Source organism: Myripristis murdjan, chromosome 13 (assembly GCF_902150065.1).
Source record: "Myripristis murdjan chromosome 13, fMyrMur1.1, whole genome shotgun sequence".
Taxonomy (NCBI): Eukaryota; Metazoa; Chordata; class Actinopteri; order Holocentriformes; family Holocentridae; genus Myripristis; species Myripristis murdjan.
The window spans coordinates 31986047-32002487 of NC_043992.1; the positions used below are offsets into that span (position 1 = coordinate 31986047).

The window sequence follows — 16441 nt, forward strand, 5'->3', positions numbered from 1 at the left end:
ATGAATTAAGAGAAAGTTACGTCAAATATTCAACATTTTAAAAATCTCCAACTACAACAGCAGTTCCACGCTCAATTTCTAGACTTTTACGGGATCACACTGGAGACTTTACATGAAATTACTGCAAAATGCGACGGTGCCGTGTCCCTTCACGCCCTCGCTCCTCTCCACAGAGGACCTCTTACCCTCAAGCATGCTGCCGCTGTCACTTGCTCCAGATTAGCGGTTCATTTTAAGGCAGCAGGTCCACTCTCTTCTGCGGAGGCGAGGAGGGGGCGGAGAGATGTCTAGATTAAAGTCAGAGTAAAATCTGAGCCCCAGCCGATGCTTCAGCTCCAGAATAGGACTCACATGAGGACCAGACGTGGTGAAAGGAGAGATTACTGTGGGAGATAGAGTGGCGCTGGTGAAAGAGGATCACTTTATCTTCACACGGGCCTACACGCTTCCTCGGGGCTTTAAGACAGGGACCGCCTTTTTATCCCTCACTTGATCACACACACTCAAATTAGCTTGAAATACCTCGTCAGGCATGTGAAATAGAATTCATTAATGAATAGATAAATGTATTGATTTATTCTGTGCCTACACCAGTGTGGCCACTCTGGATTTTGCACTTATAGTATTAGTTTGCTCTGAACTCAAGCCTTAGATGTGGATATTTCAGTGTTTAGGTTTGTGAGATTAAGTTTTTTTCCACCACATACTGCCAGATCAAGAAAGATTTTAATCTGTCTTATCTGTCTTATCACATGAAAGTGCTGCCCTCTATGGATTCCTTGTGATACTACACTAAATGCCCAGTTGATCTCTTAATTGAGCCTCAGTCAGCACAGGCATGTATGACAGGGCTGACTTTTCTTTGATTATTCTGTGCAGGTTTCAGAAACCCAGCATCCCTGCTGCCTTAATTGCTGTTGCGGGATTTAAACAGCTGAGACGCTACCAGTATCTCACAGCCAGGATGCCCTTCGGGAAAACAAAAACATTGTTTATTCTAAAGAGAAGAATCCAATTAGCAGATATAAAGCGTGGCTAGGCTGAACATTAGCCTTCAGCCAAATATAATTAGGACACAGTTTACTGAGACTGCATAGTATCACATCTACATCCCCTTTATTGGCAAGTTTTTTTTGTGTGTTTCTTCTTCTTTCTTTCTTTTTTTTTTTTTTTTAATGACAGATGTAGATTGACTTCGTACCGATATCCACATCTTGAACCGTGTCTCTGTCCGTCTGTGTCTGCAGCCGCACACACACATCCCAGATGGAGACGGCCAGGGATTAGGGAAGATTTACCTTCATTTAATAAACAATTGAATGACACAGTTCTGAGGATAAACCTGCGCAAAGAAGCACAAGAACAGTCTGGAGTCAGGAGACTACAGGGCATTATCCGACTTTATCATGGAATCTGTGTATCATTCAGAATTACTGTCTACAGCTGTCGCTCATTCACACTGAGAGGCAAATGTAGTCTCATTACCCCAACTCTGACACGCTGATCCCTTCTGATTGCTGTCCTTGCTACACAATGCATATTAATCAAAATACATTGCTTGCATAGCACTTTATAGTATTACACAAAGCGAGATATTTTGAGCACTGTCCATGTAGACATGATCTTAGCCTCATCCCAAACAGGCCTCTCAGGGTGCAGCTCTGATAAAAAAAAAAAAAAAATGCCCCCACAATATTTTTCACATAATTGTTACAACTGAATCACATCCAAATCTTTTTTTTTTTTTTTTTTTTGCACGTTGCCTCATTGGTTGGTGCAACAGCAGAGACAATAGCTCCTGCCTCTGGAAATGAAATCTCAGCACTGACAGGATTTGTGAGAAGTCTGGGAAAAATGAAACAGGATTCATGCTGAAACTCCACTCTACAATATGAAAAGAGTGACTGATTTGATGGTTATTGTGGGAATGATGGTGGTGATGATAATGAAGATGAGAATATTAAACTCCTACATACATGTGCAGTTGATGGTTTTACTACTTCACACCACCAGGCCTCATGATTAGAGAGGATAAGATTTTGTGGTATAAATAGCTCCAACATGTCGGTGTTAACATGTTTTTATGTGTTAATGATAAAAGAACTATTCCGACTTTTTTTCCATGGGTAGATCTATAACCAGCAGGTTTCACCCTCTCTCGTTTGCTAAAGAAACAGCTGATCTGGAAAACATCTGCATGGGATTCACAACCTCTGTCTTTCTGGTGGCAGTTGTAGCGTAATAACCATTTATATTTCAATAGTGTTTGAACTGACGAAAAAAAACAGAGCTTTAATTGTCAATAGAAAAATAGTATTTGCTTAATCTGATCATTTAGTATTTCCAATTCGTGAAAACATTATTATTTTAGCAGTCAAGTTGCTTTCTGTCCTTGAAAAACAACAGCAAACATGTAATTTCTTTTCTTTTTCTTTCTTTCCCAAGCAATTTATGTCTCATTTCGGGAACCCAGCTGCTCACACGTGGAAGCCAAATACAGGCTCGCCACCGATCACGCGACGCGAGCAATTAAATGTAAAGCACAGCAATCTGCTAATCAGTAATTTAGAGAATGTAGATGCTGTCACGGTCACGGCAAACAGCAGTGTTGGTGGCCAAAGTGAGCATGTGTTACATCATATCCCCGTCCAGCTGAGCTCTGTTTGCTCACGTGAGGTGAGAGGATTGAGCTCGGGATTGTTTCGGGATTAGTCAGTAGGACTTACTAGATCCAGAGCAGAAATTAAGGGACAGGGACACCGTAGCAGCGGGGTCACATTACCTCAGGAGGGATGAGAAGGCACTGCAGCCTGTAAGCCTGAAACAGGATTCTTCTGTCTCCCTCTGCTTCTGTCTCACTTTCTCTGTCTCTCTCACACATGCACAGACACTCTCTCTCTCTCTCTCCCTCCCTCTCTCTGTCATAAAACACACACTTTCCTCCTCTTTATCTGTGCCACCCCCACCAGCAATCGCCTAATTCTCCCAGCTGCATACGCTTTCCATCTGAAAAAAAGAAGGAAGGCGTGTTTGGCCAACAGATGTGAAGAGGTCTGAGCTGCTTGCATTTGAATTGCTCCCTCTCTCTCTCTCTCTCTCTCTCTCTCTCTCTCTCTCTCTCTCCCTCTCTCTCTCTCTCCGTTCATCCATCTTCTACATTATCTGTTTTAGTCCACAAGGGACCCTCCTCTCGAGTGTTAGTGGTCTCTGTGGTCAGAGGATTTATTGTGTTCTGCGGGCAGCTCATTTGCTCTGGTTCAGTCTTTGCGTGAGTTTCGGACCAAGCCTCAAACTGGCGACGCAGGAGGACACCAACTGCTGGGATCAGTGGATCCAGCTTCAGTTGTCCGGGTCAGGTGACTGGGCTCCCTGTGAGTTGAACGTCTTACTCTCCTCCTGTTCTCTCTCTCTCTCTCTCTCTCTCTCTCTCTCTCTCTCTCTCTCTCTCTCTCTCTCTCTCACTCTCCTAGAAGTTACGACTGCTGCAGATTATTTTTTTCTGCTTGATATTTCTGAACTCTGCTCTGTCTTTGCACACCACAAAACCAGAAAAGCCCCTCGTAGAAGCTGCTCTTTAGGTTTTCCAATCAACATAAACGCTTGAGATTATTTTATGTTGATAATCCATACAAGTTATTTTCTTGCTATTAGCTGAAAGCTTTTTTTTTTTTTTTTTTTTTTCCGCTGGTTGTTGTGATCGTCTGTGATTCTTTAGTCATGTTCAGATGTTCCAAGAAAATGAGATAAGATTTGCTGGCTGTGTGCACTGGCCTGTTGCTCGTGTATTCAGGAGAGTGTGTTGCATGAGAATGAAGTATCTTTGGAAACTGTCTCTGGTGTCTTTTGTGCACATCACTGAGGAAGGGAAATAGAAACTGATATTAGATCTCAGTTCTAAAGTCATTTTTAGAGAACTACAGGGTATGACAAGGTGTTACATGTTGAAGTTAGTGAAAGCTCAGCGCCGTCTTGGATTTTTCGGGATGATCCATTTTATTCGTCTTCATTCAACGTAAACCAAGCACCTGTCAGTATTCTGCCTCTGATCTCACTTCTCTAATGTGCTCACTTTGTCTTCTGCCGCTGTTTGATCTGGGCTTTGCATGTTGACTCTCCTCAGTTAGTAATTGTTGGATTACCACCAGCACATGTTGGATTATGGAAGTTGAATGTATACAGAGGTTTAAAGACGCAGATGTCAAGTTGAATGTATACACGGGTTTAAAGGTTGATGTGGATGTCAAGAAGTCAAAGGGAAGTCAAAGCCGTGCCGAGGATTCAAAGACCCTCAGGTCCTCGATGTTCATCTCACACTGTGGCAGATGACTGAGCACCGCTGTTAGAGAGTGCAGCTCAGCTTTATGACAGTTTCCATTGGATGGTTTTATTCTGTTTGTGGATCTTTTTCCATTTTAATTTCTAGTTTCTTCTCCTTAGTTCACTAATAACGCTCTTGCGATGATCACTTCTCCCCATGTTGAGCTCCAGTGTCAAATCTGTGTGCCACCAGTGTGTGTCCAACTCGGTTTGGTTTAATTTGACCAAGATGAGCGCTGTTAAACCTCGTGTGTGCCGGGTTGTGTTGCTGTTCCAGGTGACACGCAGAGGGTGGAGATGCCCAGAGGAGAGATGGAGGTGATCAAAGGACAGATGGTAGTGTTGCAAGCCTGGTACAGCCCCAATTCAGACATTGCCAGAAACTCTGTCACTTGGCTCTTCATGGGAAATGAATCCAAGCAGGTGAGTGGGTCAAAATGGAAATTGATAATATATAACTAAATCTGATATTGACCAGCAATGTGGTGCAATGAGTAGGGAGGACACATGTTCACTCCTAGAGGAGGAGAGACCAATAAAACATTCTGTTGTCACATTTACTTGAGTAAAAGTAAAAAGTAGCTCCTTTAAAATGTAGTCAGAATAAAAGTTAATGAGTTACTTTTTGTAGAAGACAGCAGCATTACAAGTGATCTTCTGTGCACGTATACAAAGACAAGACTACAGAGTTCAAATGAGGGCTTCATTTGTATTATTTTATCTTCTGATCTCAACAGAGAAAATACAAAAACAGTACCCTTCAACCGGTGTGATTTAATATGTAGCTACAATAGTTCAGCAAAAACATATTTCTGTAAACATCAATTCTCAAAAAATTACAAGGTACACAAAAAGCTACTCAGGTACTTTAAGTGGAGTAAATTATAAATAGGCCCATACTTGAACACGCCTCTATGTCGGCTAGTGTCTATTAATAAATAAATCAATAAAGTAAAACATTATGTGCATCGATGCTTGATCTTCCAGCCACTAGAAGATATGTCAGGGTTTTATTCCTACAAACAAGCAAAACATGAAAAACCTGTTGAAGACATGCCCTTTACATTGTACTAGATTAATGAAAGATTCATTGCTGGCTTTCTTATTTTAGAGACAGCCTGGCTTTTCCGCTAAGACGGGATGTACAGTACTTGCCACGACTGTACACACAAGGCCTGCCACCTCTCAATTTCCGCATGAGGACGTAGGCTTTTTCCTAATGCATGATACTGGTATATCCTGGGATGCACATCCAGTGATCTGGAATGTAAAAGAGATGCTGATCTGTAGAGATTAGGATTACTGCCAACACCGCTGCTGATGTCTAATACGTAGCGGAAGGAGAGAAGGACTTTATTAACGCAATAAAGGCTGCCACTAATGACATTCCAGCCCTGCATGTACTGTATATCCTTTATGTAGTGTAAAGCTGCTGGGGAAACTGCATATATGTGCGTGTGTGTCGTTGTGAGTGTGTGCTGTCTTTGCAGTGATTATTATAATCTCAGTAGTTTCACTGTCTGTTGCCTGTGAGCTTATCTCAACCAGAAAATCAGCCTAAAATTCAACATCCACCATCTGTACATACATATGAGGATTATCTTTATGAAGGACGTTGAATTCTGTTATATGGTTAATCTGCGCATCTTCATTTGCCTGTAGCAAATACAATATGGGATATTTCATCAAGTGACTATCACGGAGATGTCTCAGGAAATAGTATTTTCAAACTATGTTGTGCTTTGTAAAATTGCTTAATTGTTTCTTATTAATTATTTCTAATGAACACTAATCACGTTATGCAGCTTGGTGTGTGTTAGTGAGAGGTTCTCCTTTAATATGTGGCTCTGTGCAGGTGATCAACTTTAACTCAGGTAAGGTTGGGCATGGGCAGAACGAGTTCACCAACAGGGTCGGCTTCAGTGCGGCCATGCCCTCCGCCAACCTCTCCATCTACATCAACAACACCCAAGAATCTGACTCTGGACGCTACATCTGCAGTGTCATCTTCTCCGGAGGCACATCGCCCCATCCCGGGGAGATGCGCCTTAATGTCAAAGGTAATGGACCAGTCAACGTGACGAGCATTTTAAAGGTTACATTTGGTAAACTCGTCAAAGAAAGGCATCCCACACACTGCTCTCTTGCACATAGGACACATATATCTATATATATATTTTTATTTATTGGACCTTCATCAGTGCTAAAATAGTCTCCTGTGCTGAACCTCCTGAGCATTTTAACACTGTGATGAAAGTCTGCTGGGACTGAAACATCAGTAGATAAATAAAAAATGCTGTTCTTTGTGCAAGAGAGCAGTGTGCGGGAGATCTTTCTTTCATGAGTTTACATCCCATTGTCCTGCACCGTTGCATTCAACACAAAACATGTGGACGTGTGAGCCACCCACAGTCAAAGATGAGATTTTGTCCGTATTAGCTACTGATGGGTATGTCGTAAAGTTTTGAAACATTCAGATATAAGAAAAACCTGGACAGTAAAGTGGATGAAGTTATCATCCTGTGCTTGGTTATATAGTAGAAGCGTTTCTTTTTCAGCACAGGTGCGTTCAAGCATGAAATTTTACATGAACGACTTGAAATTGAGCTACAAAGCAGCTCATACTGTAGTTGGATATGGAAAGTAGATGTTGAACGGAAGGATTTTGGATAGATGTACTGTTAGACCAAGACCTACTAGAAATCATACATTTGCTCACTAGGCTCCCAAGCAATTATGTTGCTGCCCAACAGCAACAGATGTAAATGGGATTGTGGCATTCCCTTTTCATTTTGTCATATGACTACCAGCCCTAATGATCTTTACTTTCTTGACCATGTATTTAAAGCCTAACTTATGGGGTCAATAGCAGGTCATTGTCCTTCTAAGCTTCCATTTATACTTCTGGCTGAGCATTTAGCTTGTGTTTCTCTCTCTCTCTCTCTCTCATCCCCCTAGTCCCTCCCTCCCCTCCAGTATGTACAGTGACTGGGAACCCAGTGCTGAAGGGCAACGTGACGCTGGGCTGCCAGTCAAGCCACGGCAAGCCGGCACCTCAGTATAAGTGGACCAAGGCCGCTCCCACATCCGAGGTCTTCTTCTCGCCAATGCAAAGTGAGCTTTGTCTGCTATTTAAATTCACACTACATGAGAATGGATCTTTTGCACTTAGCATTCCCTTTTGAGACAATAATAAAAGATGGGTTAGATACAAGCAATTATACCTTGTCGCATTCGTTAAAATGAAGAAACACAACTGGATAGGTTTAGTGTTGACAAGAAGTGAGAGCAGTATTCCATCTCAGCTGAGTTAGATGCATTATTCAGTGAGTTTACATTGACATTAACGTTCCTTTTACATTCAGGATTCAGGATCAGGATGAAAAACCCTGATACACTGGCAGGGATTTGCTAATGTTAATAGTATTTTCAGCCATTGAAAGAGCACATCTCATTTAGTGCTGAGCTCTGTGAAAAGCACTAGCATTGTCTCTATGGAATCATGCGCGTTTCCATGGAGTCACAAGCATTTCCACAATGCATGTAAACAAACTATTGCTATGTTGATATATATAGAGTATATATGAAAAAAATGATTTCTGATCATTCCAAGTAATGCTCTATCCCCACTAAGACCTTAGCCAGGATAACTGTCATATTAATGTCCATGAAAGCACACTCAAGCCAGAAAGGCCAGAAAGCCAGATGGCAACCTGGCCAAGAAAAAACAGGGAGAAAAAAAGTGTGTGTGTGTGTGTGTATGTGTATGTATATATATATATATATATATATATATATATATATATATATATATATAAAACGAGAGACAGACAGACAGACAGAGAGAGAGAGAGAGAGAGAGAGAGAGAGCAGCGACCAACAGCATTATTTCCAGAAGTGCCACACCGTGTTGCTTGCATTACTGCATTACACGCTGGAAATGTGTCCTCAGGTCACATGAAAGATTGCAGAAGGTCAGACCCGGCCCGTGGGCCTCACTTTGCTGATAGCCGTTCCTCACATACCTCAGAAGAAGATGCTCTATCACGCCGTAACATTTAGCATGAAATCTTCTTTACAGATTGAGACAAGTGCTACTCAAAGCACACAGCACTCTCCTCTCACAAATATTTGCCTTGCCTAAGGGGGGAAAACTGCGTTTCTAGGTTTTTTTTGATTTGTTGCAGGCTGTGCATATGTTTATATTGTTGTGTTATTTTGCAGAGGTTTGTTCCCAGATGATGCTGCAGCGAGAACACCATCTGTTCTGAATAATAGGACTTAGGCTGATTGACCGAGTATTGACTTAACTGCTTTGGTTCGCTCTCCTCATCTCTTTTATAGCAGAAAAGTCTTCAGACTCATACAGTTGAAAACTACTCCCCTGATTATGTGTTGACCCAGGGTTTCATGTCACAGTATGCACACATGCACGCCTACAGTATCAGCTACCCACATGCTAAAAACAAATGTACACCTACTGCCTCTTACACGCCATGAGCACTCAGAGTTCAAAACCCTCGTATTTTTATCTGCACTGATTTATGCTCTCTCTGACACTGAACCTTACTCTCCCATCACTGCTTATCTCTTTCAGCAATCTCTCTCTCCTCTCTCTCTCTCTCTCTCTCTTGCACGTACTTTCCCTCTCTCTCTCTCTCTTTCGCTGCTGATCCTCTCTCAGCACTTCTCATTTCCTGTTAACCATAGTGCCTAACCTAACAAGCCCCATGTCCTTACTTGATCAGCCGTCTAAGAGGCAGGAGTTGGATTTAGGGCTGAGAGTGCAGCACATCTTACCGTTCCCCCCCCTCCCATCAGTCTGTACCATTGCCTCCCTACCTCACTCACATACTTTCTCTCTCTGACATCTTTTCCTTCTGCAAAACCCCAGAGTGGAGAGCCTGCCCTCAGCCCTTGCTTGTCCTTGGGTTCATGGGTAAGGGTTTCAGTCATACACTTTCCCGTTTATTTATCCCATCCCAGCATCCCTCACAAGCCATGACATCCCTAGGATCCAGAGTCCCCGGAGTCGAGGCTGATTCCCTCATCATGTCACACCCTGAATCACAAATCAAAAGCTGTGGGAAGCTTTAAAGGAAAAATCAACCAAATTTGTAAATCGACAATTACGATGATGTGTCAAAATTTACACTCATCAGTGATAACAGGATATAAAGCAAAGGTGCAAAACCAGGTGATACCTCACTAAAGATTCAAGATTCCTGCCCTCCCCTTTGAAAGGCGTGTTTCTAGGTGGGGAGAAGGCAAATGTATCAATTATGCATGTGATGAGAGTTTGTACAAGGAATTCATGCAAATGGGCTACATAAACAACTGGTGATAAAATCAACAATAAAGCTGCGAGCACAACTCCAGAACAACTTCTGGTGATGCCGCCGCCTCTCACATCTTTGCTTTGTGCTGCCAGCTTGTAATGCTGTGCCATTTTGCACAGTGTTAAAAGATTTCCATAGGAATGATTATGTGCTATTTGGTAATGTGTTAATGTTAATGTCTGCTTATGTGCTAATGAATAAGTCACTGCACTGTTCTGCTTCGGTAAGTCACTGCACTATTCTGCTTCAATAAATAATGACGGCTTCAGCTCATATAAAAATATATCGGTTTGCAATTATTAATACCAATGAACTCTGCAATATAAGTAGAGACGTTTTGAATATTCATATATTATAGTAAATGATCAGAAACATTAACAGATCTTGACAAGAGGGGGAGCTACATCGCTCCAGCAGTGACTTTTCTTACATACACTTCCAAGAAATATTGAATATATGGAGCACATGTTATATATTATATATTATATTTTAATATCAGTTGCTTTCTCTGGACCTGTATTTTCCAGATTACATCAATAATTTCAACTCTGAGACTGTGTGACGCTACATACCCATAAAAATGCTAGATATTCACATAGGCAAAGTTTTTTTATTGAAGTAATGATTTGCGATTTGCAGGCCTGTCACAGTTCACACAGAGCACTCGGTTATCCACAAAGAGAGAGCAAGGCGTTAATGTGTGCAAACATATCTCTACCTTTTGGAACTGTAATCGTTTCTACCTGAGAGTGACAGTTCTCTTGGTGGAAAAATAAAGAGTGATCTTCGTGAAAAGGAGGTTTACTATCTACACCTCCAAGGATCCTGCACTCAAACAAGCAGTGGTGATATTCCTCCATCGTATGTTGTGAGTCGATCATGGGTTGATTTTGCCTTTAAACCTTTATTTACAGTGTGTGTTTTGTGTTAGATGTAGCTGTCAGCCTATTGCATTTACACTACACTCCTCCCTCCACATTTCACTGTGCGCTATATTTAGACTGCCAATAAGACTGCGCTCTGCTTTAAAGTCATTCAGGCAGGTTAGTCACGCGTGAGATTTCTTTTTTTTTTTTCTTTTTTTTTTTTAAGCATGGCTCAATACAGATTTGTCCCTTGTGACCATCAAGTAATACAAACTAATATTGGCATATGTAAGATAGTAGCTCTAATATGCCATATAGTGTCTGATACAATATTATTTTCTCTAACATTCACTGCTGTATTATTATTAGTCTTAGTATTAGTATTATTGAGCACTACTTAAAAATCTATCTACCTATCTGTCTATCTATCTATAGATATATAGACATAGATATAGATATGTAGATTAATAATTCTCTAATCTTCCAACATTAGTGCTATAAGGGAAAGTGGTTAATAATTAGTAGACACTTGTAACTCCATCAGTTTCGGATTGCTCTCTTCTTAATATTGTGCTTTGCCACATAAAATAAGCATTAATGACATGTTTTGTGGACTTTGAAATTTCAAAACTGACACACTGCAGGTTTTGTGATAATGTTGTCAGGCACTATTCCACGAGCCTCAAATAGCAACATTGCTGATTTACATTATGCACATTTCACGTGTCAAGGCTCTGACGAATGCTGCTCGTTGACCTTGTAGCGACGGCAGCGTAATATGATTAATACTCCTGTCTTGATACGTAGCTAACGTCAGATCCCCTCCAGCCCTGCCGCCAGAGCCGGATCGCTGTGCGGGCTTGAACTCTCGCCAACTTCAGAGTCAGCTGATTCTCTGCTAATCTGTCACAATTGGGTTTGTTTCTTCACAGCTGGTTTTCAAGCCTGGGATTAAGTAATCAGAGAGGGACAGGTGGATATCGCACTCATCCATTTGTTTTATTTGGCAGCCACACTGATGTTGATTTCTGAGGCATAACCTTTAATACCCTGGCTGAAAGGTTAACAATAACGTCTTCAGCTATGATCTGTTGGTTAATACCAACCATACTTCAATTTACATAATCCGGCATATGAGAAACGATTGTTGTTTTTTATTGTGTGATCACATAGTGTGTATTCACACAGCTTAAAGAATTGGTAGAGCGAGTCCCTTGGAGATTTATTTTTTCAGTTCAGGGACAAAAAGTGACTATGATTTAGTCTGACTGTAGTTTGTGTGCGGTCGTCACCCTTTGCCCCCGAGGTTAAGGCAGCAGATTGTATTAACAAATGTTATCAAACACAAAGCCCAGCTCATGCCTCACTCCCACGACTTGGGATATAAATGCAGCTGTTTGGACTCAGTGATTTCAACTGTGGATGCTGTCATGTTGTGAACCTTGACTTCTTTCACGAGTATGATGTGGATGAGTCAGTGGCTTGCATGACTCCTGCATTAAGGGGATACTTCAGTGCAGACAGCGACAGGCACGCCTGAGTTCTGTCTGTAAAGTTTAGCGGGACTCCACCTCCACCAACAAGGGAGCAGGTTGACTCTACAAGACAGATGCTTACAGTAAACACCGCTGCTTCCTCATTTGCTCACGAAAACAAAAACATCCGATGAAAACATGCTACGATGTGACGTCTCCGAGTGGATTTTAGAGGATTTGTTTTATAAGTCCCTCATAAAGTGTGTTTATTTTTCTGCAGCCCATGTTTGTAACAACACAGCATTTTAAGCATTTTAAAGCCAGATGTGCCAAGAGGAACAGATTGTGTGGAATGACAATACCCAGCTGTGAAATCACTGAGACGGATGTGCAGGCTTATATGCCATGCTGTGACCACTGTTTAAAAAAAAAAAAAAAAAAAAAAAAATAGAAAAGGAAATATTGCTGACAAACCTGATCAAATTACTGCAGGACCAGAATACTTCCCAACTCCATACTGTAGGGCTACATGGGATATGGATATGTTGAATAAGTTTATACATTAGGATAAACTCCTTTAGATGAACCATCTCGTTTTCTAGGGAGTCCTATACTGGGCAGACATTGGACTAAAATAGGATATCAGTATTACAAAATGTCCTTTGCAGAAAAATCTTCCAACAGTGAAATCCAACTTTATTTTTTTCTCTCAAAAATAAATGTTATCTTTATTATATCATTTTCAGTAAGAAATTGGACCAGTGCTCATTGGTACAGTGAAGTTTACAGTTTTGGTGCCTCCCCTACATGTAGACAATATGTGAAGATTTTTTAGAAGTGTATAACATTAGTATCTTTAAATGTGTCTCCAAACAGTTCATAGCAGTATTGTCCTATGCTCAGTAAATTGTGTTAGTTGCTCCAAAGATGTAGTCCCCAGCTGAACGATGTGGATTCATTATTTATTGTAATAAACCAGTATAATTGTAATATTTTGTCAAGTTGACCGCACTGACGTTAATGGCTCTAAAGTGTCTGTAACTGTGTGTTTTCTCTCCAGACGAGAGACAAGGCACCCTCAGGCTGAGCAACCTCACTAAGAGCATGTCAGGGAAGTACGTCTGCCGAGCCAGTAACACAGCCGGCTCCGACAGCTGCTCCATTAACCTGGAGGTCATCACCTGTACGTTCACCACCACAAACACACTCATGTTTACCGCGCTTCACGCCGCCGAGCTCCACGGCCTAACCCTGCGTCTTCTTTCTCAGCTGCCAACACGGGCGTGATCGCAGCAGCTACACTGGGCTCCATCGTGGGGCTGGTGGCCATGGTGCTCTTCCTGATTTTCATCCTGAGAAGGAGGCGGGACACCGAGGAGGAGATAGCCAATGAGATCAAGTGAGGATTACACTGTGTGTGCTGAAGTTTGGCAATGTGTGCGAGGGAGTCAGAGTCCAGCGGGTTGAGAGTTTTTGATCCAGCCGGACTTTGAGCTTTGAAAGTCAGAAGTCTGAGTGCCTGATGAAGCGTTTAATGAGCCACTGCTATAGATCAATAATCCTATCACACCCTCCTGTTGTGTTATGGTCATTATTTTCTATGGGGCAGTGTCAATCTTAACTTGTTGTCCTGTTAATGTCATTTTTCACCCACACAGGGATGGAAAAAAATACATTTACTCCAGTTACTGTAATTGAACAGCTTTTGTGTAGTTGTGCTTTATTGGGAATTTTTTAAGTCTTAGTTTTACCTCATTACATTTTTGGTGAATCCATTGCAGAGTTCTGATTTTGTAAATTCTCCATAGGCATCAAACCAATATAACCTGACTAATTGTGGAGCCATTCACAGTGAACAGTTAATCAGCCGATACTATATAGGACTAATCTGGCTCTTCTTTACTGGTGCACTTTGTTTCCAAATTTTCCAATAAAAATAACATAGTTTGAACATTGTTCTGTCAGCCCTATTAGAATTCACTGGATGAAATATTATATCTAATGTTACTGTTTCCAAAAAAAGATGTAGGTAAATTTTACTTAGATACTTACTTATGCATTTAAATATAATATTTTTTAAAAATTGCTACATTTTCCTTTTACTGAAATTGTTACAGTAGTGTTTCTATTTTAGTAAAATATCAGCAAAGTAACACTACCTCGGCTTCATTTTCTAGTATGTTTCCGTATTTTTTATGTGATTCTCACGGCTTTATCTTATTATTTCTCTCTGTGTCTTTTAGGGAAGATGCTCAGGCGCCCAAGCGAGTGTCCTGGGCGAAGAGTAACACCGGCTCAGACATCGTGTCAAAGAACGGCACGCTGTCCTCTATAGCCACCAGTCCTCGGCCGCGAGACACCCACCAGCCCAACTTCCACTACCCCTACTCCCCCACATCCGCCTCCGACACAGGCTCCGTGATCAACGCCTACCAGCTGCGCCCCGGAGAGGCCAACACCTTACAGGGACTCCCGGGGTACAACGTCGGCGGCACCCCCTCACGCAAGCTGAAGCGGCCCCCCAGCGCGAACGGGGCCCCTCCGCAGGTCCTCCGGAGCCCGGTGACCAACATCCCCAGCAGGACTGACGGGGCGCAGCCTCAGGTGCCGCCCCCACTCACTGTGTCCCCGCGAATCAGCTCCTCATCCCTGACCCGCATGGGAGCTGTGGCTGTCATGGTGCCCGCTCAGAGCCAGGCCGGCTCCCTGGTGTAGCCAGCACAAGCATCTTGAACGGAAAGTTTTACAAGACTAGAGATTGGTTATAGAGGGACGGACACTATGCCTTGGAGTGGAAAGCACTTTTTTTCCACAGAGAACTGACAGAGTTTGTATAAGGAGAAGAAATCTCACGGTGGACTGGACTTCATTCAGGTCCGCACAAACTTTACCCATCTCCGTTTGCGCTCAGCTGACTCAGCACAGAGTTTCCAGTTTCAGTTTCTTTTTGTATGCTGCATTCTGGTTTACCACAAAATAAAAAAAAATCATTTAGAAGTTTGTGAACAGGTTTTCACAATGGGTTTTGACAGTGTCATGGTTGACAGGTGTACAAAATGCCAATTCATACAATAAATGTGCTAATGTAAGCCACCCTGTCTGGATACTGTAAGCCATAATGACCAATACCAACATTTCACCCTCTGGTTTCTGCAGCTCTCACAAGAAGTGATGTGATTTTTTTATTCGATATGTCTGTATTGCCTGGATAAAAAGAAAACTCCTTTCACATTTTTTTTATAATTTCATTGCCATTTATGTTACACAGCACCCAGCTATGTAAGAAACACTTGTTCTAAGTCCACCTCTCTCAGGCTAACTATACTTGTTCAAGGTAAAAATACTGCAAAACCACAATTCAGGTATTTCATACGATCTTATCATTTTGGTTACCTTTGAAAGCCAGCCTGCTTCGATCCATACTTCTGTTTATCTTCATATAAAATATGGTTTCATTGCATTCATGTCACCTGAGAGAACCTAAAAACATATTGCCTATCATGGTAGTTGGAATGTAACCAAACTAGTGAGTATGAAGTTGTTGAAGTTGGTGGATTGTAATTATTTTGTTTAAGGTTCTGCGTTTATCGCTCACTTTGGTTATCGTTTTGGTTATCCTCGAAAGCCAGCCTGCTCTCATCCATACTTGTGTTTATCTGAGGGTCTCTTATTCAAGCCGACATTGTCAGTTTGGTTTCATTGCATTCATGTCAACTGAGAGAACCTACAAATATATTGCCTATCATGGTAGCTGGAATGTAACCAAAATAGTTGTTGAAGTTGATGGGTTATAATGACTTTGTTAAAGGCTCTACATGTAACATTTTAACACTGATATGTAATTGAAAACTGGAATGTGCCACCTTGAGACGGTTAATGTAAACAAGTGAGACGGTCGACTCAAGAATGAATGCCAGCAATGGAGGCCATTTTCAGCAATGGTCGTGGTTATGTTTGGTAATTACACTTTTGTCTCAAAATTAATGTGGCAATTAGGGCTCGAGCACCGAGCGGTGTGCACGGGTCCTCTTGAAACCGCCGTGTTTATGATTCATTGATTTTCATTTTTCATTTCATTTTCATTATACAGGAAACATTACAGATGTTACGGTTGATTGATGTTAAATTAATGGTGCATTGATGTTAAAATGCTACATGTAGCACCTTTCAATGTTTAAATCATTGATTTTTTTTTTTTTTTTTCAATAAACGTCATTCTCAAATAATTCTCATGGTTGCAGATCTGTTGAGGGAGGAATAACATAAGGCTTTACAAAGTTGTAACTGTGAAAAAGTAGGGCATTGGCACCTTTCAAAATGTTTAAATCATTGACGTTTTTCAGTTAACAGCATTCTCAAATAATTATCACTGTGGTTATACTAAAGAATACTGTAACTTCACTTTGCTTTTTAACTAAATACACATGTAGTACACATATAATCC

General features: G+C 41.4%; 1 protein-coding gene across 1 annotated transcript in view; it reads left to right on the top strand.

The window, feature by feature from the left end:
* The window catches only part of esamb (endothelial cell adhesion molecule b), a 48885-nt gene extending 34173 nt beyond the window's left edge, over positions 1 to 14712 (top strand). Inside the window, exons 2-8 of the mRNA XM_030067748.1 lie at positions 4595 to 4740; positions 6173 to 6377; positions 7276 to 7431; positions 9212 to 9256; positions 13058 to 13180; positions 13267 to 13396; positions 14241 to 14712. Of these exons, the coding sequence (XP_029923608.1) occupies positions 4595 to 4740; positions 6173 to 6377; positions 7276 to 7431; positions 9212 to 9256; positions 13058 to 13180; positions 13267 to 13396; positions 14241 to 14712 (1277 nt within the window). The remainder of the gene's footprint in view (positions 1 to 4594; positions 4741 to 6172; positions 6378 to 7275; positions 7432 to 9211; positions 9257 to 13057; positions 13181 to 13266; positions 13397 to 14240) is intronic.
* The last annotated feature ends 1729 nt before the right edge of the window (positions 14713 to 16441 follow it).